The sequence below is a fragment of the Gallinula chloropus genome (genome assembly GCF_964237585.1).
Source record: "Gallinula chloropus genome assembly, chromosome: 14".
Lineage (NCBI taxonomy): Eukaryota > Metazoa > Chordata > Aves > Gruiformes > Rallidae > Gallinula > Gallinula chloropus.
Window position 1 is genome coordinate 13,961,738 of NC_140099.1, and position 27,970 is coordinate 13,989,707.

General features: G+C 43.9%; 1 protein-coding gene across 1 annotated transcript in view; it reads left to right on the plus strand.

The window, feature by feature from the left end:
* Positions 1-292: 292 nt before the first annotated feature.
* LOC311197031 (cytosolic phospholipase A2 epsilon-like) overlaps positions 293-27,970 on the plus strand; it is a gene marked incomplete at both ends in the record, with an annotated part of 51,465 nt that continues 23,787 nt past the window's right edge. The window contains 3 exons of the mRNA XM_084270717.1: positions 293-528; positions 16,120-16,258; positions 22,301-22,376. Coding sequence (XP_084126843.1) covers positions 293-528; positions 16,120-16,258; positions 22,301-22,376 — 451 coding nt within the window. The remainder of the gene's footprint in view (positions 529-16,119; positions 16,259-22,300; positions 22,377-27,970) is intronic.

A 27,970-nucleotide genomic window follows, 5' to 3' on the forward strand; every position in this document is an offset into this window, starting at 1 on the left:
ACCAGTCGGTGAGCGACGATCCGCGGTGACAGCGGTCACTCGGGTAAGCTCAGGGGCCGTGCGGCAGACCGGGCTGTGCAGAGAGGATCCCTACATCCGGGCACCCCGCGGGCAGCTCCTTCCACCCGCGGCGACTGCCCGGCAGCTCGCCAGAGCTCACCCAGCCAATCAGGCGCGGAAGGAGGCGGGACCGGAACAACCGCGGGGGATTTAAACGCCGTAAAACCTTAACGGTCACCAGTCGGTGAGCGACGATCAGCGGGGACGGCGGTCACTCGGGCAAGTTCAGGGGATGTGCGGCAGATCGGGCTGTGCAGAGAGGGTCCCTACACCCGGGCGCCCCGTGTGCAGCTCCTTCGCCCCGCGGCGACTGCCCGGCAGCTCCTTCGCCCCCTGGCGTCACGTGACCCCGCCTCTAGCCTTAAAAGGGATCAAGGAGCCGCTTGTCGCTGACCGCCCGCACCACGCAGGAGAGCAGGCGGCCCTCCCGCCGGGCAGAGGAATTAGAGGAGCACAGGCAGCTGGCAGGTGAGGCTCATTGTCTGTGGTACGCTATTGTGTGATGGTGTCTACCCGGCGTAGGGCCGTGACCCCAACACTTTCCAGTGTGAAGTAGGAGGGCAGCTCAAACAGCCGCAGCAGCGTGTGGCAGTGCAGGGCTTGGGGTGCAGGGGGTGTCACAGCGTGCGTGCAGCAGGAGACAGCTCTGGTCAGGGCTGTGTGAGCTGATTAGGGGTCTCCTCAGCAGAGCAGCATGCCTACAAGAAGAGGTAGATGTTCTCAAAGATAAACTAGACAGGCTCATGAGCAGCAGGGAGGCTGAAATGGAGATAGATTGAAGGAGCCAGGTTCTCTCCTCCCAGCCACAGGAATGTGAGATCCCAGCTGACAGTGCCCAGGACTGGAGGGACCCTGTACCCTCCCCCAGGCTGGACAGTCTTAATGGAAGGGATGAATGGAAGCAGGTGCGTGGCAAGGGTAGTAGGAGAGTGCCTTCCATGCCTGTCCTTCCTCCTCAAGTTCCTCTGAGCAATAGATACGAGGCCCTACTAGAAGGGGACCAGCCATATAACGAGACAGCTGATAGGAAAATGATTCCTGAGGTTGTGTTCCCTAGGACAAGACACCCTAAGCACACTATCAAAACAGGCTCTGTTAAAACAAAAAGATGGGTCATTGTTTTAGGTGATTCCCTTTAGGAGAGGACTGAGGGCCTGACCTGTAGGCTGGACCCTTTACATAGGGAAGTCTGTTGCCTTAAGGGAGCTTTGGTTAGGGACTTAACAAAGAGACTCCCAACCTTGGTCAGGGTAGATGAGGTACTTAGGGATATGGTTTAGCATAGGATGGGAATGGTTGGACTTGATGATCTTCAAATGTCTCTTCCAACCTTGTGATTCTGTGAAGCTCTTCTGTGCACTTCCTCACTGCTTGGCTACTCGTCCCTCTTCCCATTCGGGCTGTGAGCAGTGGTAGTGCAAGAACTGGATATTGAAGCTGAACACAACAATGCTCTGCTGGCTCTAAACCCCACACACAAAACAAAAGCACGGATGTACAGTTCCTTGAATTCTTCAGCTCTTCCTGCCCTTAGCTGTTGGCTGGGTCTTACATGGGCTCAGCACCTGCAGAATTAGGAGGCACCCACATGGGGGATGTGTCATTTCACTTGGAATGACTCTGCACCAAACATGGTGCAGAGACATGTACATACACAGCATAACTTGCCCATTTGGGCCAGATGTGCTGTGTTGGAGGTTGTCTACTTGATGCTTCCGTCATTGTTCCCAAGAGGGAGGAGACAGAGGAACACTTTGATTGCACCCGTAGCAAAGCACCCTCCAGCTCCTCTTGAATGCCTCTCACTGCCTGGTTTGTTCCCTAGGGTTAAGATGCATTATTTATTCATTGTAACAAACCCACCATGAAAGAGTAGAGAAATAGCCTCATGAGATTAAAAGTCACGCAGACCTGGATCACACAGTGATAGCAGTGTGCATATGCAAGTGTTTCTTTCCAAACACACAAGTAAGCTCATTTTGACTGAGTTCACCACAGGCAACTCAGGCTCTATGTTGAATTAGTAACATAAAACACACTAATATTGTACAGAGCAAGAGTTATTTTATGTTTTTCAGGGCATTCACTTCTCAGTTACTGACATTTGGTGCAAATTCCCTAATTGTCCATAATTATCCACATTACTGACCAAAGTAATACTGAAAGCAAACAATACAAATAGGACTGTGCAGGCACTTCTTTTTGGTGCTGTAGTACTTTTAGAAGGTTAGTTTGGAAGATGAAGCTTTGGTTGCATTAAGTTTTTCGATGTACATAACAGTACAGCATCTACAATTTGCAGTCACCTGTGGTTACATTGCAGTGTTAAAAGTCTTTGGATTGCAAAAGGAATTGCAGCACAGCAAGGCATAGACTATTGCTGTTGGAAGGGACTAGGGAAATGGGGTTCTCGGTAGCACCTTCCCCCCCCCACCCTTCCATTCTCAGCGGACTTCCCTTTAGTCATGATCTTGCTCCCTTCTTCCCTCACATTGTGGCACAGGGGGGACAGGGCCTGGGAAAATGGGGTTCTCAGTCACTTCTTTGTGAGCTGTTTTCCTTTTCCATATCTTAAAACACCTCTACCTCCCCCACCCCTCCCTTCTTAGCAGACTTCAATCTAGTCATGATTTCACTTTCTTCTTCCCCCCCATTGTGGCACAGGGGGGCAGGGACTGGGAAAATGGGGGCTTCGGTCAGTCCCTTGCAAGTTGGTTTCCTTCTCGGCTGGGGCAGGGGCATTTATTCCACACCCTTCCCCTGCTGCACTGTGGGGTCCCATTCATGTGAGACAGTCCTCTACAAACTTCTCCAACGTGAGTCCTCTCCCACAGGGCTTTATCTCTTCATCAGCTGCCCCGCTGTGGATCGCTGCTATGGTGGGCAGTAATAAATCCCAATGTCTCTCAGTCCCAGTTCTCTGCAGGGTCACCAGCCTCCCCCCAGCAAACCTGTTCTGGCTTAAATGTCTCTTTCGCTCATCTCTGTGTCTCTGTTTCTCTCCATGGGCTGCAAGTGCTGGCAGGAGCTTGCTCCAATGTGAGTCACAGCATCTTCTCTGTCTCCACCTGCTCCATCCAGCATGGGGCCTCTGCATGAGGTTTCAGCCTTTTCCATGGGCTGTGGGGGGACACCCGCTCCACCATGGGTTTCTCCAGGGGCTGCAGGGGCATCTTTCTCTCCAGCACCTGGGGCGCCTTGTCCCTCACCCTCCCTGGCCTTGGTGTCTGTGCAGCTCGTTACATCTCACTTCCTTTTCTGGTAGCAAAATGCAGCTGCCTGCATTTTTTTTTCTCCTGTATGTGATTTCTAGAGGTGCTGTGACCATTGCTGATTGGCTCAGCCTTGGTCAGCAGCAACTCTGGCCTTGAATTGGCTGATGTTTACAGTCTGGGACCTGCAGAGGATTCCAGCAGCTCCTTACAGTAGCCATTTTCTGCAGCCCCCGTTCTCTCTCAGCACCCAGCTATGCAATACTGCAACACCAGCTTTGTTCCCTCCTCTAGATGTGTTCTCTCCCTTCACATCCTTCATAAACAGTGGGGCTCAGAACTGCACAGAGTGCTCAGGGTGAGGCCTCACTGACACTGCACACAGTGGGACAATCACCTCTTCTGACCATCTGGTTACTCTGTGCTTGACATACCCCCACATGCGGTTTGCCCCCTTGGCTGCCAGGGCACACTGCAGGCTCATACAGACCAGCACCCCCAGATCCCTTTCTGCAGGGCTGCTCCAGGCACTCCTCTCCCAGTTGACGCTTGGGGTTGGCTGGTGTACAGGACTCTGTATTGCGTTTACACAGCAAGGTTTTGGTAGCAGGGTGGGGTCCTGCTGTGGTGGCCTCTGGGGCTTCCAGCCACATTTCAGTGCTCATATGTAGGATTTAATCTCTGTTTTCCAAATGAGCAGATAAACATATCCACAGTGCGCTTGGCAGAGTCATGGCACTCTGAAGCTTCAAATAGCATCATCAGAGCCTGATAGAGAGAGCAGGACACAGTGTTTCTGTAATGAGATGCCAGCCAAGGACAAAAGTGCTTTGCACAGTTCCCTGTTTTAAAGTACAGGGGAGAAGGAGAGTCAGTGGCTGGGAGGGGTGTCTGTGGAATGATTGCCTTGCTCCTGTAAGGAGGTTCTCCGGATATATTCACACTTTTATTTCTATACCACTGAAAAGTTGTAGCTTTAACTGTGTGGTTTGTCCAGGGTAGGTTCTCAGAAAATAGTTCTTGTGGATTACAGACAGGTTCTGGCTCTCAGCTCTTCTTCACTTTGCATTTATCCTTCCAGAATGAAACTCTGTGAGCTGGTCTTGTAGTCAGCCTGGACTGATTTTTCTCACAGCCTTTGCAACTCACAAGGGATGGTTCTTACTGCTATGAATGGGTCGGATGTAATTTCCTTACAGAGCATCACTAATGCTTCTAGCTTCAGCCTTTCACACATCAGTGGGGAACTGGGTATCTCCCAAAGGTTTTTGTGTTTGCCTGTTCTAGGGTGCCCCCCAGATGGATAAGCACTGTTAAAAGACTGTGGTCACTTGCAAAATGGAAGGTCTTGGGAGAAGTGAGGAAGGCCAGCAATGTTCTTGGAGGCTATGGCTAAGCCTAGAGGGACATTTAGGTTTTTTGCATCTTTTACCTTTGCAATCCTTGTTGACAAATGCATAATGATATGCAAAACAGGGCATGGTGTTTTCCCACTGGTCCTACCAGCATACACTTCTTTAATAAGTCCATTTTATAACACTGTAGAGGGGTCTTGAATTATTTGGCTCTGGTTAGCGCCTACAAGACTGTGGAAGAGCAAAATAGAACAGCAAATGCAGTTTTGTAATTGTATTAGCTTATTCATATTATTGCTTCCCATAGACTTATAAAAGCCATAAGCACCATCATCAGATCATCTGTCAGGCCTGTTACCTGTCACACAGTCACTTAAATATTTATCCCAAGCACCTGTGACTGACCAAAATCTAGCTTGAAGAAAAATGACCCCTGCTCTTTTAAAGATATCAGGAATGGTGAAGCCACAGTATTTCATGGAAGTGTGTTGCAGAGGGTGATTGCCTTCCAGTAGTAAGTATGCATCTTGTTTTTAACTTCACTTAGTTTGGCCCAAGCCCAGATATTAGTCTGTAGGTGCACGTTGCCAGATTGTGTTGAGGTTCTCATCCACCAACATCCCCAAGTCCGCCTCCTCAGGGCTTCTCCCAGTCAATTCATTCTCTACCCAACCTATAGTTGTGCTTGGAATTGCCCCAATCCCTGTGCAGGACCTTGTACCTGGCCTTATGGAAAGTCATATGGTTCACACTGACCCACCTCTCAAGCCTGTCAAGGTCCCTAAGGATGGCGTCTGTGCCCCCAGCATGTCAATCACAACAGACAGTTTGGTATCATCAGCAGACTTGCTGAGTGTATTCTCTGTCCCACTGTCCATACTGCCAACAAAGATGTTAAACAGTGTGGGTCCCAGTACCAATGCCTGAGGAATGTCACCTGTGTCTGGCCTCCTCTTGGACACTGAGCCATTGACCACAACTATTTGAGTGCAACCATGCAGGCAATTCCTTATCCACTAAGTGATCCATCTGTCAAACCCAGGTCCCTCCAATTTAAAGGCAAGGATGTCACATTGGACAGTGTCAAATGCTTTGCATACATCCAGGTAGGTGACATTAGTTGCTCTTTCCTTATCCACCAGTGCTGTGACCCTGTCATAGAAGGCCACCAAATTTGTCAGGCACAATTTGCCCTTAGTGAACCCTGCTGGCTGTAACTAATCACCTCCTCATTTTCCCATGTGCCTGAGCATAGTTTTCTGAAGGATCTGCTCCATGATCTTACTGGGCACTACTGGCCTGTAGTTCCCCAGGTTTTCTTTTTTTTTCATTTTTAAAAATAGGGGTTATTTTTCCCCTTTTCCAGTCAGTGGGAACTTCCCTAGACTGCCATGATTTACCATTCCATGTCTTCCCAGTTTCTATATATGGAATCCAGCTGTCTTCATTTGCCATTAGACACTCATTCTGAGTTGTTGCCTTCCATGAGCTGGCAAGTTTGTGTTTTCCACACCACAGTCTTCCCTTTTGTAAGGGGGAGCCAATGGTAACAAAATTTGTCATTCCTTTAGTCATAACTTCACACTTCAGTGTGTTAGAATTAACTGTGGTTAATCAGGCCAGTTTATCAAGCAGGTCAGAGCGTTCTGGATAATTGCCCTGTCCTCAGTATTACTCAGCACTCAATCAATCTGTGTTCTACCAAACATCTGGCCAGTGAGGATGCCTTGTTTATTTCCAAATCACTCAGGAAGATGTTGAATAGAATCTGAGACTGGTAAAACTCTTAAAAATTGCTCAGAAGAATAATTTTTCTCAGTGATGTTTCCACTGGGGACTAATTCTGAGATCAGCTACTGATCTTGATCTTAACAATTTCAGTCTTTGCATAACAAAATCTTACTGTCTTTGCACAATAGACTATTAAGTAAAAACCACTCCTGCAATTGCAGGATAGAACAAAAATAGGTTTTTACTAAAAGCCCACCATTTTATATTGACTGGCTTCTAGAAGGTCCCTCAGGACTTACTGAAACCGTTCACAGCCTTGCAGGGAACCTCTGGCTAATGCTAAGCCCTGAAAGGTTTCCTTTCCGTGGTGTCACCTTGCGTCACCCTTTTAGTACCCTGTGCACCTTATTGGTGGAGCACCCTGTAATTGCTTTGACACCCTTTACAGCTCTGTCGCTCTCTGGTCACTGGATGACAGCTCCGGTAGCCTGGTTTGCGAGATCAGTGCATCCATAGGAAGAGCACACATCAGCTTACTGGCATCTAGTGCATACCTAAGGTAAGGAAATTTAAGAAGTGTTTCTGTGCATAATTCAAATATAAGACTTTTACAGAGCTAAATAGAAAGAGATTAAAAAAAATAGTAAGATTGGTTCCCAGTAGCTTTTCTGCCCTTTTCCCCCCATCCTTTTACTTTCCAGATATCAAGCTCTTAAACTCTTTACTGAATCACACGGGTAGGCATTCAGTTCATATGAAGATCAGGTAGGTCCCTTATTTCTCCCTTCATGGAAAGCGTTTCAGGCATCATTTTTACTCCAAATCTCCCTGGATATTTTTATATGTACATATATGTGTGTGTACATATACATACACATACACATATATATATGCAAGCAAACACATACATACAGAATTTGACTGGGTGGAACCATTTGTTGTCGAGACAGTAAATTGTACTAGTTAATAACTGTCCTAAGGCTAACTAATTACATGTCATTGATCTTTTTCAGAGAAAACACTCCCCTGTGCAGTGGGGTGCAGTTTTCAGAGTATAATTGCTTTGTATGCTGAAGCTTGTATTCAATATAAACATGCATACATTAGCAAATGCTGTACAAAACATAAATAAGAAGGAGGTATTTAAGTAACCTGAAACTAGCTCCTGGCTTCAAATAAGTACTGCTATTAACTACATCAGGGCTGAAGGAGTGTGTGTGACTTGCCAGACCTCATTTTGAGGAATAACAAGAGACCCAAGAGTCATAAGGGCCTGGAGCACCTCCCCTATGAGGAAAGGCTGAGCGAGCTGGGACTGTTCAGCCTGGAGAAAAGAAGACTAAGGGGAGACCTTATTAATGTTTATAAATATCTCAAGTGTGGGATGCAGGGGGAAATGGGCAGCCCCTTTTCAGTGTCTGTGGGGACAGGACAAGGGGCAATGGCTGCAAGTTGGAGCACAGGAGGTTCCACACCAACATGTGGAAGAACTTTTCCCCGGTGAGGGAGCCTTGGGACAGGCTGCCCGGGGGCATGTGGAGTCTCCTTCTCTGGAGAGATTCAATACCTGTCTGGACGACCTGTCCTAGGGAGCTGCTCTGGCAGGGGGGTTGGACCCGATGATCGGAGCGGCTGAGGGACCTGAGGCTGTTTAGCTTGGAGAAGAGGAGGCTGAGGGGAGACCTTATCACCACCTACAACTACCTGACAGGAAGGTGCAGAGAGGTGGGCGATGGTCTCTTCAGCCAGGGGACAGGAGACAGGACAAGGGGAAATGGCATGAAGCTGTGCCAGGGCAGGTTTAGATTGGATATTAGAAAAAAGGCTGCCCAGGGAGGGGGTTGAGTCACTGACCCTGGATGTGTTCAAAAAAAGGGTTGATGAGGTACTTAGGGATATGGTTTAGCATAGGATGGGAATGGTTGGACTTGATGATCTTCAAAGGTCTTTTCCAACCTTGTCATTCTGTGATAACATAAGATGATTTATTTTTAATTAATCAGATATTTCACCCACTATGGCAGTGGCACCCAGGGTAACCAATCTACCAGCACCTTACCACATCCCTCTTTCTACTTTCAAAAACTGGCACAATATTGGCTTTCTTTCCATTTTCTGCAGTTCTGCAGTATCCCAAAGATTAAAATAGCTGAGTCAAGAACCCTCCTAGCCTATGCTTTTAGAAATAATGGGTAAGAAAGTTCTCTGTTTGGTTTTAATATGTGTTGTATGGCTATGTGTGGCAAGGAGTTCATAATACCTGCCATTGAAACATGCAAAGTTCCTTCCTTCCCAATATAGAACACAAATGTTTCATTAGCAATCCTGCATTAGCTGCATCATTAGTGATTACTTTTCCATCTCTATGAAGTAATAAGTATAGACCTTTCATAGGATTTCGCTTTCTCCTCATAAATTTTTTTAAATGTATACATGTATGCTGTATATTTAAGTGTATATGCTATATATTTAAGTATATGTTTCCTATTGTCACCCTTGAAAACCTGTTTTTTCCCCTATATTCTACAAGTTTTTGTTTATGTTGAAAGATTCATATTTCCTTTTTCCCCCATGTACTGTGCATTTCTTTTTAACACCTGGCTGTTGCCTTCTTATCACCTCTGAAAGAGGTCAGGCTTTCAGCCAAAATTGTGAAATTGGAGTAGCTCATATCATACCACCGAGATTTCCTCAACTGCAGCAGGAACAGAGAGCCATGCCTCCACAGACATCTTTTAGCCCACCCCAACCTTTCCCACCAGTTCTTAGCGCGGAGCTGCCACACTGAGCCTCCAAAGCAAGATTGACTTTTTCCTTTGTCCACCACACAATTTCTTCTTTACCAAGGGTTAATCTGACCTTATCATTGCCTCGGACTCGGGGGAGTTAATTTTCCTTCCATGTCACATCTGTGCACTGTGTTCTAATTGAGTAGGTTTTCAGTCATTACATCACATAGGGCCAAAATATCAAACCCGCGTGAGACGTGCGTGCTGTAGCTGTTCAGACAGGTTCCCACACGCTTTAGTAACATGTGGTTCCCTTGCATGTGTTATAATGGCTATTCGGCAATGTTTGCCACGACAAATTTGTCTTTCTTTAATCTGTGTTTTCTTGACCTGAGCCGAGAGTCATACCTGACTTTGATGTCTGTGAGTTTTAGCACTGTAACATGTTGCAATGGTGATTTAACATGTAATAGGATGTACTTACATAGTTGCCTATCTCTATCTCCTGGAGAATGTTTCTTTCCTTACGCATTTCTGAAACACTTCCTTGAGGTGTTTTGCAATTGTTTCTTTAAAGTCTTTCCATATGGAGCTGTTAACACAGATTAATCTTTGCGATCAGCCCTTCTGTGAGTAAGTGGCCACGCTAGATTCCTGCACCGATTTGTATTTTGTTCAGGGGGGAGCATGTGGAATGATGGCTGGGCTCTTTTGCCTACCAGTCCTAAATTCTCCCACACTCAGCTCCCCAGACAGCTGGGAAGCCTTTTGGTACTCCCCAAGAAATGGCGTTGTTTTGTGGGGTCACACACGGAGTGTCACTGACACCACATCCAATGGGCAGGTAGCACGAGACGTGGATGATAGCTCAGTCTCAGGTGGCACAAAATGGCAGGTTTGTGGGGTGTCTGTGTGACTCTGACAGAGCCTGGGTTTGTTAAGCACTGCTTACATGACCTACCAGATGCCCTGGAAAAGCTGCCGCTCCATCCTCCCTGTGACAACACACTGTATATAGGGCAAGGTACGCTGCCAGGCCACCTCTTCACATTGCACAATGGGTCACAAGGCTGGAAATCAACATGGCAATGGGAACATGGGTTCTGCACATGTGGAGAGTAGCAGACGTAGAGTTTCTGCAGCAGCTGGGCTTTTCTCATGCAAGAAAGAGGCACTGGGAATTTCAGCAGTGCAAGTTTAGCTGGAGTGCATTCATCATCTAATGCCATGCTTCCTCTTCCTCTTCAGCCTGGGAGTGGGACGGGAAATGCCCACAGTGCTTGGGCTGGGTGCACCTTCCTTAAGGATCTTTTTCCCGTAGCTTGTGCTTTCTCACCAGAGCTCTCATACTGGAGGCAGCTGCTTGCCCTGAGGTGTGGAGTAGAAGGGGGTTGCATCTTTTAGGGTAAAATGTCTTGGCTCTTTCTGTTCCTCCTGGTTAATTAGGAGGGAGAGACTTAATTCCTTAGCAGTACTGCATCAGATGTGGGCTCTGGTCCCACAGCACACTGTCCTACCATCTTCTGTAACATAGAAAATGAAAGAAAAGTTGGGAATTTCATCACGCCAAAGCCTCAGCCGTTGCCACATTGGGAAAAGCAGTACCCTGGTGCTTGCTCAAAGTCTCTGGCTATGATGCTTTTGGCTGAAAAGGTGATGCACTCAGAAAGGTGCCATACACTGAGAAAGTAAAAGGGATCCTGCTTAGCAATGGGGGAGGCTTTGAGCAACTGCCACGATCAGTGCCAAACCTGCCACATGTCTGAGGGTCTCCTGGTCCTGCCTGGGACTCCCAAACAACTGTCCTCACGGGAAACCACATCTCTCTCCCTATATCCAGGAAACCAACAGTTATATGCATGGACTAGCTTCTTGTACTATATGTTATCCCTTGGAGCTGATTGCAGTGAACACTGGAAATTTCAAGCTGACAATGTTAGACCAAAAAAGGAAGCTCAAAGGCAAAGCCCACAGCACTTGTTGATTTTATCAGGATACCAAGATACCATTGCTTTGCTTACAGCTGAGAAGGTTTGGAAGCCAGTGATTTCTGGGTAAGTTACTTCAGCAGCCTCACTGTCTTTTAGTGTTTGATGCGGGATTATAGTGAGGCTGCTAAGAACCGCGATCCTGAGCAGGACAGGGAATAGCAGGCTGGTTTGGGTTGGAAGGGACCTCAAAGATCACCTAATTCCACTCCCCCCCCCCCACCCCTGCCATGTTTAGGTAAAGTTAGTATATATGTAAAACAAAATATCTCTGCCCCCACATAATTGTAATAGGGAGGAGCATACAGAACCCTCCTAAAAACAATATATTACTCCTAGTACAGAGAAACACCCATTCTTCTGCTGATCTAAATGGATTTTCCACGTTTTATCAACCCATTTCACTTTTTCTGTCCTAATGTGCTCATATTTGACTTACCAATAATAATATCTATGCCTTTCTCATGATGACCAATGTATTTATCAATACCAATATTCTTATACTATAATACTATAATATAAAATAAAGGGCATATGGGTAACCAGCAGCAATGATGCAGGTCAGGCAAAGTTGCACAGCCATCACTGTGTTAAAGTTTGATGCCTGTGCGTGACATTTGGCACTGCTGTCATGGAGATTGCTATGATCTCTGAATTCCCAGCATGAACCTTTCTGGTTTTATTCACATGGGACACCATGCCGTACTACTTTTAACATGCCTGAAGTATCATACTGCTATGAGTCACGTTAGCTGTATCCCTGGGGAATAGAAGATGGCTGTTTCCAGTAAAGATACTAATCAGGAGTAAACCAGGAGGGCCTTCAGGGAAGCTGGGCCCTTCTTTTCTCTTATGTTCAGTGAGGTGATCTGGGAAATCTGAAGGGAAGATGTGCTAAAGCAAGAGGGGGCAATGACATTGCTAGAGTATGATATAAAAAAAAGCCTGTGATCATAGAATCCTAGAATGGTCTGGGTCGGAAGGGACCCCAAGGATCACAGAGTTCCAACCCCCCTGCCACAGGCAGGGCCACCAACCTCCAGCCTGGAGCTACACAAGGTTGCCCAGGGCCCCATCCAACCTGGCCTTGAACACCTCCAGGGACAGGGCATCCACCACCTCTCTGGGCAGCCTGTTCCAGAACCTCACCACTCTCTCTGTAAAGAACTTTCCCCTAATATCCAATTTAAACCTTCCCTCCTTTAGCTTTAATCCATTCCCCTTGTCCTGCCAGTGTCTGCCCTTTTAAAAAGTTGGTTCCCCTCCTGTCTCTCTGCTCCCTTCAAGGCTGCAATGAGGTCCCCCCACAGCCTTCTCTTCTCCAGCTGAACAAGCCCAGCTCCTTCAGCTTCTCTTCATAGGGGAGCTGCTCCAGCCCTCTGATCATCTTCATGGCTCCTCTGAACCCTCTCCAACAGTTCCACATCTTTCTTGTATTGCAAGTGCCAGATCTGGGCACAGCACTCCAGCTGAAGCTTCACGAGGGCAGAGCAGAGAGGGACAATTCCCTCCCTGTCCCTGCTGGCCACCCCTCTGCTGATGATTTGACCTCTTGGGCTCCGTTTCACAAGTTGAGAGTGCATTACCTTCAGATAGTTTTAGCATGTCCTTGCCTCTGACATGCTAGAATGTTCTTGCCTCTGACACTCCCCATGTGTCCCAAACATATCTCAGAGGCTTATGAAGGAGCTTCGGAACTTCCACAGATTGCAGCTTGGGGGGTTTCTTGGAAAACTTGGCATTTCTCCCTTAATATGCCTGGCTGTGAGCTACCACTGCACAGCCTGAACATTATGAATAGCAGCCCCAAGACAAGCTGCCCCATCCATGACCACAGGGGCCTTAGGTGATGCCCAGATGGAATATGGCAGGAAGTTTTGTGCTCCTTCTGGTGCTTGAAGCATAGTATTCTGCATTCCCTACCACCTGGATTATCACAAACCTCTTTTTTGTTGTTTGCATAAATCCCTGAGAGGATTTTTCATTTATATGCTAGTGGAGCTTTTGCCCAGGGGTGTTTTTGCCGCTTCTCATTTCCGCCACCTGAATCACGTGTTAGCAACTCCACTGAGTTCCTCAGTGTCAGGTTCCCTCAGCATCTGTAACTCTGGAAGCAAGTGATTAAAGAGGACATTCTGATTACTGAGGGTGGGATTTACCCTACCTGCCTTCAGCCATACAGAAGTTAGGTGTCAAGTGTGACCTGGGCATTTAGGCTTCTCCAGAAGAATCCAATATAGAGGGGCTTAGTCACTGCCTGCAGTCCTCACACTAGCTTTTGACTCCACTCAGAACACAGGAAACTAGAAGACTAACTTTTAGATAACAGAATTTAGGTGAGGTCAAGCCCATCCTGAGTGCCTAGTGAAAAGGCCATGTTTTCCTCAAAAGAAACAGAGCTTCACAGTGAAAAGCAATTTGAACTTTGAACTCCTTTAGATAATTCATTACCAGCACTAGCTTTGAGTCAAAGGTACCTTGGTCAGCTTCTGACTTGAGCTTAACAAACAGGTATTTCATATTGGGAAGGCTTGAGTCAGGAAGGAAGAGTTGGTAGTTAGGCAACAAGCAACTTTAGTCACCTTCCTACGGGATGCTGGAGGCTTCTTTCCCCCCACTCCCCGTTTCCTTTTGTCTTAAGACCAAGCGTGCAATATGACATGTGTAAAAGAAAACCAGCTCTCATGCAAAATCCTCACACTCTTTAGCTTCCATACATGGCAAAAACAAGAGCTGGAGCTGGTAAACCCTGTGGGACAAAACTACAAAGAAATTGTATCTAAAGTTCTCATTCTTCTGTTGTTTTACCACACTTCTTCTGGGCACTTGAGTCAAGGATATGGACGAGCTGCAGCAGAAGAAATGGAAAATATGCATGCATGTGCAATCACTTTTCTCTAAAAATTGTTTCTGGTCCCCATTTTTACAGGAACACCCACCCCCCCAATTCTAAATATTTTTTTTACAGAAGTGTGAGTGCTCATACTAAGCAGGGCATAGGCCAAAGCATGGGAGAGGCTTGTGACTATCCTTTGCCTATTGCTGTGGTTTAGCTTATTCTTGTTTCACTTAAGCAGTTCCTGTTCCATCAAAAAGGTTCAGTATGCTGAAGGGGAGAAAGGAAGCTCACAGCAAAGCTCTCCTGCGCACGGTGTGATAAAGGTGCTTATTTAATTAAAGAAAAAAACATCCGTAAATGTGGGCATAAAATTAAACCTTGGAAAATCAAACTTTTGCAAGGATGGAACGCTGCAGGTAAGATGATCAAACTGTCTTAACTTGTTCTCCTGGTAACACCAGCTTTTCATATCTATTCCTCTGTGCATATAAGAAAAGTATGTAATGAGACTGCTGGAAGTGACTGGGTTTGTGCCTAGTTTCTGTCAGTCAAGGTCCTTGTACAACACTCATTGCCACAGTCACAGTGGCTGTGATTTCATACATATACAGGTCCCTCATAGGAAGCATCATGCTTTGTCATCCCATTAATCTCAAGTCCTTTCATAAGCAGTGCTTTTAATCATTTGGGAGGACTTTCAATACAAATGTATGTGTGTCTAATAGTGCTTGCGTAATGGATTAGAAAAGTTAATCACCGTGCTTCCTAGAGGTGTGCTGAATGCATACAGAATGCGATTAGATTTTAAAAAAATCATAAAATGTACAGGCTCATGCCATTAAACTCCAGTTATCTGCTAGTAATGCACAGCTCGCTGGTGATTTGGATAAAAGTGCTCAGAAATCTGAATGGTTTAATGCATTGGAAAATGACAGCTCTGAATTGGGGACAACCACATTAAAATCTCCAAAAATATGAAATAAATTTATTTTGTTGAAAGGCTTCACGATGTTTCAAGGTAAAAATGTTTTAGAATAATTTAAATTTGTTTCAATGCCTACTGCAGTCAATGCAAAGCCTGGAATAAGTACAGCATTCCAAATGGAAAAGTGATACATTCTGTTTTAGGGAGCACAGAAATGTTGCCTAACGAATTTCTAGCTGCTTTAATTTCTTTTGAAGTAGAACACTGCAATAAAAACAAACACTAATGCATAAATTATGGAAAAACATATTCCTTCAGAAGAATTTTTAATATCTTCATACATAAATGCCACCCTTCTAATCCTCATTCCCATCTTTTTTTAATATATTTTTTTTTCATTATGGAGACAATAGTGCATGGAATTCGGGGTCCTTGCATGGAGACAATAGGGAGATGGGTATATTAGGCTATTATCATCACTTAAAGACTACAGCAATAATCTAAATCAGATCTCCAATCCGGTTATAGCGATAACCTGATTGATGATCTGATAGAGAAGGGTGACCCTGCCCATGGGGGTTGGAACTAGATGATCTTTGAGATCCCCGCCCTGAGATCCCCAACTCATTCCACAATTCTATGATTCTATTATTACACTTCCACAATCCCCTGGGTGGGAATGATTTGGTCTCTCAGTGCGCTGCTCAGTCACAAGACCTGCAGGTATGAACATTTGCACCTTACATCAGATGTGCTCTTTGGACAAGTAATGTGGGTGGGAAATTTTCCTGTTTCAGAAATCATGGAGGGGTGGAGCTCTGACTCAATGTAATAAAACACCTGTTCAGCAACTTCTGACACTCTTCAAGGCTGTAAATATGTTTCAGGAGGCACCAGCAACTAATACTCAGGTGCCATTTGCAGCACCTGCTTCTAATGCAGCAGCGATCTCAATGGCATCAGCCTCTTCTGCCTTCCCTCAGGTAAGTGGAAAACAAAACATGCCAGGCAGGAGTCTCTGAGCATTTAATTCAGATTTGCTCCCAGACTATAAACAGGCCGAGTCCACTCTGAATTATAGGACATAAATCTTCATCAAAACAACATTGTCCTTTCTCAGCTATTTGGAGCTATGAGGACCTGGAGCCAATGTCTCTCCATGTAGCACAGAAACAGCTGCCACTTTCCTGGGACACTAATTTTGTTTGCTACAAACAATAAGAAGTAGTGAATCACCCATTCCACATTATAATTCCACGTGGTGGAGTTGAAATAAGTAGAAAAATTGGACTTCATTCTCTTTTTCATCCCTTGTTCTCCCTCCCTCAACAGCATTCAAGCAGCAAATCAAGCCCCTTGAAAAATGAAGAAAGAAAATGGATGGCGCACTACGTAGCCCCAAGCAACGTTGATGCTAAGGTACCAATTTCAGCTGACTAAAGATAGGTGGGACTAAGCCTGTACATTTTTGAGAAGAGTAGGGTTTATTTTTTTACCTCCAAATCTGATTATTAAAGATTCACATTTGTTTTTTAGAAATTGAAACGTTTCATAAAAGGAAATTTTCTTAAGGTGAAATATCTGCATTCAATTATGTTTTTTATTCTATTCCTCTATCTCTTTACACAAAGTGTACTATTGTCATGGTTTTATTCCTTACAGGAATTCCCTAGGGAAAATACTCTAATTTTACTGTTAAAATGGGACCAACTTTGGCCTTGTTTTAATGCTACCTATCTATATCTATTTGACTCTAATGAAGTTTTAGTCCAGTATGAATGGAGAAGGTTTCCAGTGCTGTAAAATCAGAGCATGGTTGTTGGGGGTCCTTTGGGTTTTGCTCATTAATGTCAGTTCCCAGGAAAAATGCCCAACTCTGATCAAAGTGCAGCTCATCCCAAGAAAAGAAGAACAACTCCAGCTGTCTTAGCAGGGGCACATGTGACAGAGGCACATTTGCCTCAGTATGTCAAGCTGCTTCAAAGTAAAGCCAGGTGCATCCAGACAAAAACCTAACTTTAGTTTTGATGATATATTGAATGGTGATTCAAGTATCTATAGCTCATAGGAAACCTGCATGGTTTAACTTCTTGTTTGTGCCACCAGACTTCCAAATGAATAGAAAATTACAAACACTGTGTTTTGCTTGTGTATGTCACAACCTTATCAAACTGTTTGATCAAACTGATCTCTTGTCCCTAACATTCCAGCAGCTCCTACCGTTGGAAATTAGTGCACAGAAAGGGTGACAAACTATCAGTGTGGCATGAATTTTGATGTAAATGTCAGAGTAGCATAACCAAAACTGCTGTGGTATTTAGGTGTTGGTTATTTTCTTTATGTGTGTGTGCTGAAGCTCAGCAAGGGAATGTACTGAAGCAGGCAAAGAAACTATTGGAGAGTGCAACAACCCGATGTCCATAGCATTTTTGTCATGATTTCCTGTATTAATACTGACGTTGTATTTTGGTTTAGAATATCCATGGCTAAAAACATCCAGCCCTTCTTTACCACTATGATTGTTACACACACATAAAGATTGTTAGAATCTAGCACATATACATAAAGTGATACTAAAAAAAATCCTGTGGCCATAAACACCCGTGTCATAAGGGCTATGGGACCCTTTGTGAGGCTTTAATTTGTTTTCCTTGTTGTGATTTCTCCTTACCAAATGAACCTCTGAAAGTTCTGTTTGTGTGTTCAACAACCAAGACATTCTCAGATGCTCTTTATTCGCCTTCTGGATTTTGAATATGTTTTTTCCCCTTTGTCATAGAGCTTGACAGAAAACTGGCGTTAAAGTCACAAACTTGTGCAAGCTGGCTAATTTCTGCCTCTTACTCCCATTGGGTTCCCCAGCAACTTTCAGTAATTCCCTTGATTTTTGCAAGCCATAGCTTGCCATCTGCAAGGCGATCGTTAGTAGAGAGGTGTTATGTGAAGGATAAAATGCTTATAGCAGATCTGGAGTCCCAGAAGAAATAATCAGGTGCAGTTTCCCTTAATGCTAAATCTCAAATATTTGCCCAAGTACTTGATTTGGTTTGGGAGAACTTGACATAGTTCTGTGATTAAACCGAATTGTTACTGGGTTCGGTTTGGAAAAATATGCCCAGGTTATTGTTGTGCATGGAGTTGAGCTGTTTTGCCTACCTCCAGTGCAAAGCCAAGTTGTGTTCCCTCTGCTAAATTTTCAGGAAATTGTAATTACCTTGTGAAACTTTCTTTATGTTTTAAAATGGATAGCAGTATTAGGAAAGCATTTATTTAGCTGTTTCAGGGAGTCCTGAGTTGGCAGTTTCTAGCCCCCTGCAAGTGAATACAGCAAAGGTGAAGCATATTAAAGGAAGATCATAAACAGTTGTGAGTGAAGTGACTCATGATTACAGTAAATCTAGAAAATTTATCACTGGATATCATTTGTTAGCATGTTGTCCTATACAGAATAATTTGCTATTTAAATATTAAAATAAGGTATTTTCCTTGGCAAATTATAAACTTAAAAAAATAACTGTTGGCTCATCATCTGCGAATGTGCTGAAAACACATACAGTAAGGCAAAGAGTGAGAAATTAGGAAGCATAACCTCAGCTCAAGGTTAGTAGACTTAGTGTAGGGCAGGGATGCTCACTGAAGTATTCTGCTGGACATGAAATCAGAAAGCAGAGAGGAAGTAGGAGAGTTTTAATCCATTTCTGATTATGTGAGTGATACAGGTAAGTGACCCACGTTCCTTAAGAGTTTGCTGTAAAACTAGAAAAGCCATGAGATTACTGAGGGCCCTGTCAGCTGGTGTATCACAGGGCTCAGATTTTTCCAGCAATGCTGTGAGATTTTTCTCAATGGTACGCAGTTTCCGTGCACAGCTCAATGGCTGCTCTCTTACACAGCCCCCTGCTCAGAGCTCTCCTCCTGGAGGTGACAAATTATTCTTGCCTCTCCTTTGATCAAATTTTTAACCTGTAGTCTGCCCCATTGTTTGCTTGGAAAACTCTTCAAGTTCAAATAAACTCCTGCTCTTCATACCAAGCCATCTTCCTATGACACCAGATACCCCTCAACCACTTTCCCACCCTGATTCCACATGGAATTAGGTGTTTGAATCCTTGCATAGTCTTTGACACTATCTAATTTGTGTAGTATTTGACTGCTTTTCATGGAAACACTAGGTATATTCTATTGTTTTGGCACTGGTTGGGTTTTTTTTTCCCCCCTTCCCAATATAGCCCTCCCATGCTCTAAGCCTCTTATCAGTTTGTCTTTATTTGCATGCAAAGTATGAGGTTCTTGTGATGCATTCTTATCTAGTCTGCTGCAATGCAGTTGGGAACAAGCATGCCACCAGCACGTGGCGTAAACGTGTCTGTGCAAAACCCACGCTTATTTATGCTTCTGTCACTCTACTTCTTAAAAAGTCATGGCAGTTCATACTGACAAGCTTCCAAAACATGTGTTCCCAAATGCTGGCCAAAGGCATGATGCTGTGAAATAATGCTGAAAGAGCACCGACACTAGATGCAATTCCTCTAAATCTTTATTTCTCCTAACATCTGTCTACCAAAGCTTTTGATGCATTTTCCTAGTTAGAGTGCTGTTTTTGAGGAAGGTATAGAAACAAATGGACAAACCCAATGAGTGTTTGCTCTTTAAAAGCAAAACAGTTTGGGGTAAGAAAACACAGTTACTCCTTGCCAATGAAAAAGTGATAGTCTAACAATAATAGTTGAAGCAATAGTGTGGAGCTGACTTAGCCCGGATTCTGATAATCATAGAATAATAGGATTGTCTTGGTTGGGAGGGACAAATAGCAAATAATACTGAGATCTTGCCTCCCCTATTTAGAACAAACATCCTTATAAAATATCCCATGCCCTACATACAACTTTAAGCAACAGTGGTTAATTTCCTATTTAGCTTTGGAATACACCCACTCAGAAGCCAGGATCCTTCTACTCCTCGTAGACTGATAAAGAAGATGCGTTTGTGCAGCACTTAATAACCATCTTGTTGTTTTGGGTGTGCTGCTTCTGTGCCTCACAGCAAAGAGTATTAGCATTTTAAACAGTCAACTCACCAAAAGCATTCTGACATTACAATTCCTGGTTACAAGCTAATGGGTAAAATTTTATGGTTATTTTAGGCACTGGTTAACTTTTATTTAATATGCCTTTAAATGCTTTTTCTCAAAAATTCTTGCCATTTTATTGGATAACTTCAGAGCTTCAGAATAACCGCAAGTCTTGGAAAATTCCTTTCGTGACCTTCATGACTTTCACCCTCATAGAGATGGGCATTATTCTGGAGGTGAAGCTAAATTTTTGTCATGATGGATTCCCCACGGTCCAATGCTTTACACACTTCAGCTGATGTATTGTCTTGTCTCACAAGACAGTATATATATATACTCTCTCATATATATATATATGTTGACCTTTTCAGCGGTCCTTTTGTCTCACACAGTAGCAGCACCTGTGAAAGTGCTTTCTCTTATTTCACTCGAAAGTTTCTCCCTGTTATTTTACTTGAAGTTTCTCAGGAAATAGATAACATCTCCTAATTATTTCATCAACTTCCACCAGCGCTCCTCCATTTCCACTTCAGATAATTATTTCAGACTTTGGTCATTAGCTTTCACAATAGCTTCTTACTTTTGCTGCCTTTTGTTGTTGCTGTTGTTTCGTGAGATGACTTTAATAAGAATTACTGAGCTATTTGCCTGCTGCCTTTGTCTCAATTCCCTCTTGAGCGAGCTATTCCTGAACATCAGCGACTACCATCAGGCCTTCACATCACTGAAATGTCCACCTATTGCTTCACCCTGATACACACTGTGCCGTCAGTATTATTCATCTGAATGTCTTTCTACACATCTACAAGTGTCACTCAAGGCCAGGTTGGATGGGGCCTTGAGCAGCCTGGTCTAGTGGGAGGTGTCCCTGTCCATGGCAGGGGCATTGGAACTAGATGATCTTTAAGGTTCCTTCCAGCCTTAACCACTCTGATTCTGATTCTATAAGTAGTTCAGTCATACTGTAATTTGCACAGACCCTTGCTGCAAACGAACACTTCTCTGTTCCCCAATGTATCTCATGTTGGTGCTATTGGTTCTATTGATGCTTTACTTCGAAGTCCTTAAAAGAAGTCCATAACCTGACTCTCTCAATGTCACTTTTTAATATATATATATGTTACACTATTTCTGTCTTTCTGTCCTATTGGAGATAGCAAATTCAAATTCTGTTGATAACACAAATTAACATCTGTGTATACAGTCAGCCCCCCAATTTGACAGAACTTGAGAGAGTACGTTTTCTCCTGTGCAGACACTCATCCTCTGGCCTTTACTTTATTCTTACCATGTTACCCTAGCTATCTAACGAGACCTGTTCCTATTATAATCAGCTTGGTAATTTACTACTCAATATAGTCTGAAATTTCTGAAATCCCTCCTTTTTTCCTGCTTCTGTTCCTAAACTCTGATACAGATAGCTATCCCCAGAGCAGATTCACCCTTTTCATTCAGTCTCCTGTGAACAACCACAGTGTAACTCTTTCCTTTCTATAAACTTAGCTCTTTTGACAAATTTTCCACAACTCTTCCCAGAGACAAGGAATCTGGACAGCTGCCTGTGTTACAGCTGTGAGCTTTGTCTATTTTATGCATTTTTCTGCTGATACCCAGTTGCTCCAACTGCTGCTGCTGACCATGACGGACATGTTCTCTGAAGATGTAAAATCCCTAAAGCACATGTGACTGGTACAGCCTTTACAGACCCAGTTGGTCAGGCCTGCCATCTTCAACAATGAATTGAAGGTAGACTTTTTTGAGATGGATTGTAGTCAAAAACACATACTCTGTTGTACTGCCCCACATCTATCAATCAGATAACCAGATTTGGTAAGGAAAACTTCTGTTCCCAGAAAGGAAGCTAGGAATCTTGTCCAAAGCTCTGTGTTGTCCTGGTGCCTTGACACATTCCCTAAGGTGTTAATACTAATCCTTAGATGCCTCCCTATTATGAAAATGTTTATTTTAAAGACAAGTAAGAAAATCTAAATGGATCACTCTTTCTTTTATTTTTTTTTCTTTTCCTTTTTCCACCGAAACTGGAGCATTCCTGGTTTGAGATTCACTGACTTTTCTGTTGTACTGGATGCTGACGACCGCTTGTACGATTTAATGCAGCCAGCTAACTGAACTTCCTCAATTTACCTCCTGTCTCCATGTTCCTATTCACACTTTCTGTCAGCATGCTTCGGGGACTGCAGACTTTAGGGGATGATTAAGTTTGCAGAGAAAGGTGTGTTTTCTTACCTAGTGCATTTCTGCTGTGATGCCTACTAAAGGAGATGGCTTCAGCAGAACCTGGGTTCCTTTTAGTGTTTGGTTGTCATTACGGTATATACAGGTATCCCAAACCTTAAAGCACATCTCCTTTGTTTGTTTGTTTTTTTCAGCAGGAAGAAATATCGCCTTATTCCCTGCTCACTGTCAGAATCATAAAGTTGAGAAATGCTCACCAGGCAGATTTTTGTAAGTACCAGATTTTCTTACTGACCTTATACAGTTTTACAGTTACTGGATCTGCCCTTGCTTTTGCTAGCCACTGCACAAATGCAAACCACGGAAATCACACCAGCTAAGAAATCACAATCTAAGCCAATTTCTGCCTCCAAATATCTATTTGTAACTTCAAAGGGGTTTTGGTTGGTTGTCGGGGGACTTTTAAGAATTCAGCAGGAAGTCAATGACAGGTAGGTTATTGACTAAATCTTTAAGACTCCCACCTGGAGTATTTTATTCAGTTCTGGGCCCCTTGGTATAAAAGTCTTGGATCTCCTGGAGAGAGTCCAGAGGAAGCTATGGAGATGACTAAAGGACTGGAGCATCTCCCCTGTGAGGAAAGGCTGAATGAACTGGGGCTGTTCAGCCTTGAGAAAAGACGACTAAGGTTGGACCTTGTTAATGTTCATAAATATCTCAAGTGTAGGACACAAGGGGAAATGGCCAGCCTCTTTTCTATGGTCTGTGTGGATAGGACAAGGGGTGATGGCTGCAAGTTAGAGTATAGGAAGTTCCGCACCAATATGTGGAAAAACTTTTACCAAGTGAGGGTGAGGGAGCCCTGGGACAGGCTGCCCAGGGAGTGTGGAGTCTCCTTCTCTGGATAGATTGAAGACCTGTCTGGACGCCTCCCTGTGCAATATGAGCTGGGGAGCTGCCTGGGTTGGACCTAATGATCTCTGGAGGTCCCTTCCAACCCCTACAATTCTGTGATTCTGTGATTCATCAGTTATTGACTGTTTCAGAAGCATGAAACACTGTTTTTAATCCCCAGGTGTTTATATCTCACCTCTATAACAAATACATAGACTAAAGGGCTGAAACCTTTACACATCAGTTGCTCATAATTCTTTTCCCTGAAGAGTCCAGCCACATCTCAGAAGTTCAGTGAGGTGTCCACTGTGCATGTCCTGAACAGACACGTTGTTATGGATGTTTCTGACTCTTGCCCTCCCCCCCACTGAAAGATGTGTAACAGAGATCTTTTGGGGGCATGGTACATTACAGCTTATATGCAAAGTGTTCTGAAAATGTGTGGTACCTGGCCAGCCCTGACCTGGTGCTCCACTTCCTCAGAGGTTTTCTCTGGATAATTTTACCCTGCCATTCCTACATGTGCCTCATGAACTTGGCAGGTCAGTAATAACTATAGGTTTGCATATTCTTTTGTCATACTGTTCTTTCTACTTTTGCTGTGCATTTTAGTTCCTTTTTCTGAGATTTTGCTGAAGTTCACTGATACCACAGCATCTCTGCTGTTCAATATTTCATTGTGACGTGTTACCTAACTCCTCTGTCTTCCCACTTTTCAGTATTTGTAGTACAACTGGAAAATCCATCAAAGTAAAAAGCCATTTACAATTGCTGTTTTCCCAGACCAAGAGTCAATTATTTTGCTATGGTATTCCAAAATGTGGTGGGTTTGGGGCAGCTAACAAAGTTGTCAAAGGAAATTGCTGCACATCGCATGTCGAGGGCTCTCAGATTCTCTTGATACCTTTTCAGGAGTTAGAAACACAGTCAATATGTGACAGGCACAACTTTTCCAAAGAAATAAGATGGTGCACCCCATGCTGCTGGTAAACCAGCACCTCTGTCCCAGATTGTTTTGGTCTAGAAACTCTAACAGGTTTTGTTTCAGAAGACTACTTTGGACTAGACTACTTACTAGTGGAAGGCAGCTGTATAGGTCCATCTTTCCACAGTGCAGCAAGCCATCAGAGAGACTTTGAGGAAGGCTATGGACATGGCAAAATACCTTCTTGTTTTCTCCAAGTGAACACTACCTGACTTCCACTGGATAATTCAGAGGTGGCAACACTTTTACCTGAAACACCACCATTTGCTTTTATCTTCATCTTCTGATGGAACAATATTCTACAAAGTTCACACCACCTCTTTGTATTACACTCACTTTGGTGTTCCAAGAACATGGATATCACCCTTGTTGATTTTCCAACTAAATGGAGAGAAGCATTCAGTTCCCATGCTCTGTAATGCTGGGGTGCAGAAAACAGGAGAAATATTGCAGGATAGTGAAGAAGGTCCATTTAATTTATATTCTTTTTCACAGCTAGGAAACATTGCACATACGTGCAAGACCTCACCTTGATTCCTTTGAAGTGCTGGTATAATTTCTTTTAGTATCACCTTTGATCTAGAATGGAAATTGAATGACAAGATAAGAAACATGATTCACTGGCTTATGCAAAGGGATTGCATAAAGTAAAATGATGCTGCATTCTCAGAAAATAATGTTACTCTCATGACCTTGTCCCTCAGCCTGAGGTTTTCAGAAGTCATGTTGCATAAGGAGATGCAGACATTTAGAATATTCCCATTATCACTAACATGTACATCCCTGGAGTAGGGATCAAGATGTGTGGGCTCATGTTTCAGCTCTGCCAACTGATTTGTTGTATAAGTTTAGGCAATTAATCCAAATGTGCCTCTGTTGCCTTATCTAGAAAACATAGATAATAGAATGTCTTCCCCCATACATCTTCTCTTGTTTGTTTAGATGATGTGTTCATTTTAAAAGTCTGGGGGAGGGGGAGGGGGTGTCTTACTATGTGTAGGAGGATCCTAATCTAAGGTACAAGCTAAGTCCTAGAAACAGTGCACTATCAGTAAACAAGATGTGGGGACCAGCAGGTGAAGAAAAGGATATTTTGCCTTTCTGTCAGTAATTCCCCAGGTACTCTGTGACACTGGGCCTGTTTCTTATGGGTGTCATGGAGCACTATAAACCAGCATGCTGTTGAAGGAAGATAAGCAAGTAGTAGATAGTTCTTTGTTGGCTAAGCAGCAGCAGCCTACCTGTGTTTCTGAAGACTGTTTAGTGTCTTAGGAAAGATAGTGTGATACCGTGTGATCTAAATAGAATGCAAAAGGTATCGTGTAATTTTTAAGTGCTTGATCTTGCACTGATACTGATGTCCTTTTAACTTAGTGTTTTGTTTTTAATGTTTGAAAGTATTTGAAGTATCAGAAAACTAAAATAGCTACATATGCTGGTGTGTGCTGGTGAGAATTAGAAAATTACTTTTACCTAGCCTTGTGTCAGCAATATGGCCTTTTCCCCTGGAAAATTGATTATAAACAGCTGATACAGGTGCTATCTGACTGTGAGGTATCAGTGGAAGGCTGCAAATTTTGGTGATAACATGTTTCATATTTCCTTAGATTTTCATCTTCCAGGTGACAAATTCAGGAACAAGCCACTTTTCTAATCAAGCTCAGCAGCTGCTGCCTTGTTTTTTCTGCCTGCCTGCTGGCTTCCCATTTTTCTAAGCATGTTCTGCATCAATGATTTTCCCTAAGCTCGTTGCAAGTGCAGTCACACCACGTCCTTTGGTCATTGGAGGTTTTACATTTTTCCTTGCCTTACTTGCCAAATCCTGTTTTCAAAATACACCACTTTCTACATGCTTCCACTGACATTCCTGACAAGTGTGTGCAACCAACTTGATCCTGGGTGTTTTTTAAATATGCACCTCAAGATCCGTGGGATGCATGTTTCACAAGCCTGGGATGGAGTCCCAGCTTATCCTGAAATCTGATGTTACACCTTTGCCTGTAGACAACACGTGCTGATGGAGCTTGGCAATGATTGCACCAGTTTTAACACAATGAAAAAAAAAAAACCTAAAAGAAAGCAGCCTACTCCTCTTCAATAGATCAATTAAACCTTTTCATGCACCTTCAGCTGCTCCCCCACTTTTGCAGGCTCCTCTATACTTAGATAATGTTCAACTCCGACATTTGCTTCATACTTTGTACAACTGGTTTCTGCCTTTTAATGCAAATGCCTTTGACAGACTTGAGCTAATTAATTTCCACTGTATTCCTCATCGAGCTTTATGCCAATTTGTAATCATGGGTTAGACTCAAACACACATTCCTGGCATTCCCTGATCTCACTGTGGGCACTGGAGAGGTGGGTGCCCAGGTGATATCACTTACACTCATCCTGCTGCCGTGCAGGTGCTGAGTGTCACCACCAGGCTCCAATGCTCACATGCAGTCAGGCTGTGGAGGTGGTGGGTGGGCATGTGAGAAAGGAAGGAAGTTCGGTGAAGTTTATGGAGCTTTTACAGTCTGGAACCTGCTTTGCAGGGGTATTCTCCTCCTTAGACCAAGAGTGGAGCCACTGCCTGGACTGCAGTGGTGAGTTTGAGCTGTGTATGAGTTTCAGGTTGGCAGGTGATTTCTTCCCAGGGACAGAAACTTCTATGCTCAGTGTTATCCTGTCTGTTCAAGAGGCTGTGGGAAGGGGACTCCCTGTGATGCAGCTGTCAGAACTGAGGTAGGACGGAGTGAGATCTTGGGGAGGGGTTGAAACATGACTGTGCTTATCAGGTATAATTTCTAACTGTAGAATTTGAGAATTAGACTAGATGATCTCTTGAGGTCCCTACCAACCCCTACAATTCTGTGATTCTGTGAAATCAGGTGCACATGGAAGCTGTCTCAGCTGTGAAAAGAAACCTGTTGGTCTTAGCTGGGACTCAGAACAATTGCACCAGTCCCTCTACCCTTCCTGTTTGTTGTTTCTGGATCTTCCTTCTGTTTTCATCTTCAGATGAAGACAGACCTTGCACATTTATAAAAGAGGAGCTCAGAGCTTTTCTCCTCTGCCAGCTTATGAAATTAAGCTCTGCTTTTATCTGTTTGGAAGAAATGAGTCAGGTCTGTGATGATACACCTGGAGTCTCTGCAAATCAGAGCGGTCCTCCAAAGACATCAGGAGTTATTTTTGCTTCAGAAAATAAACACAAACAAATTAGGAAGAATAAACCTAGTGTGATACTCGTAGTTCTGCCCCAAGAATGTAAGCGGTGCTGGTGGCGTAGGAGGTAGAGGCAACCAGGAGTGCAAAAGGTTTGCTCTATGGCTGCAGCAAGCACTGAACCTGCTGAGTCTGTGCTTTGGGGAGCAAAACCAACTTTATTGCTCAACTTAATTGGCTGGATATTCACATGAGACCCTGTCTGTTCCTGGTAAGGGACATCACGGGCAGGTAGGTCTATAAGCAGTTGTCATTTCCACAAACAAGCTACAGAGTAATGTGGTACTTGCAGATGAGTGTTGCAACTGGGTATTTTAGAGGACAGAGTTCAGTTCCAATCAGCTCTCAGATAGACAGCAGCTGGAGGTTATTTCTTAACAGAGTTTGCATCATACTATGCTAGTGAAGGAGAATATCCCTGGAGACCATGTCCGATGATTGAGAAATGGGAGCAGTTCTCCTCCTCCTTTTAGGTGAACTGTAGTAAACCAGCATTCAAGGGGAACCTGTCTGTGCAAGTGGAGAGGAATTCACTGGAAGGAAACTATTTCTTCTTTTTGGCATTACGAAATGCAGTAACAGGACAGATGGGATTTCACAGTGTACATTCATTGTTCTTCTGAGACTGGTTTTTCTTACACACTTTGGTTTTTGGTGCTGTCATTTTTTTTTCCTGACTTGTGATGGAGATGAATGATTTTAGCACGTGATGGTTTGTGTCAAGACTCCCACAGAGCTGCAAATATCTGGCTGTAGTTCTGAACTACCCAGT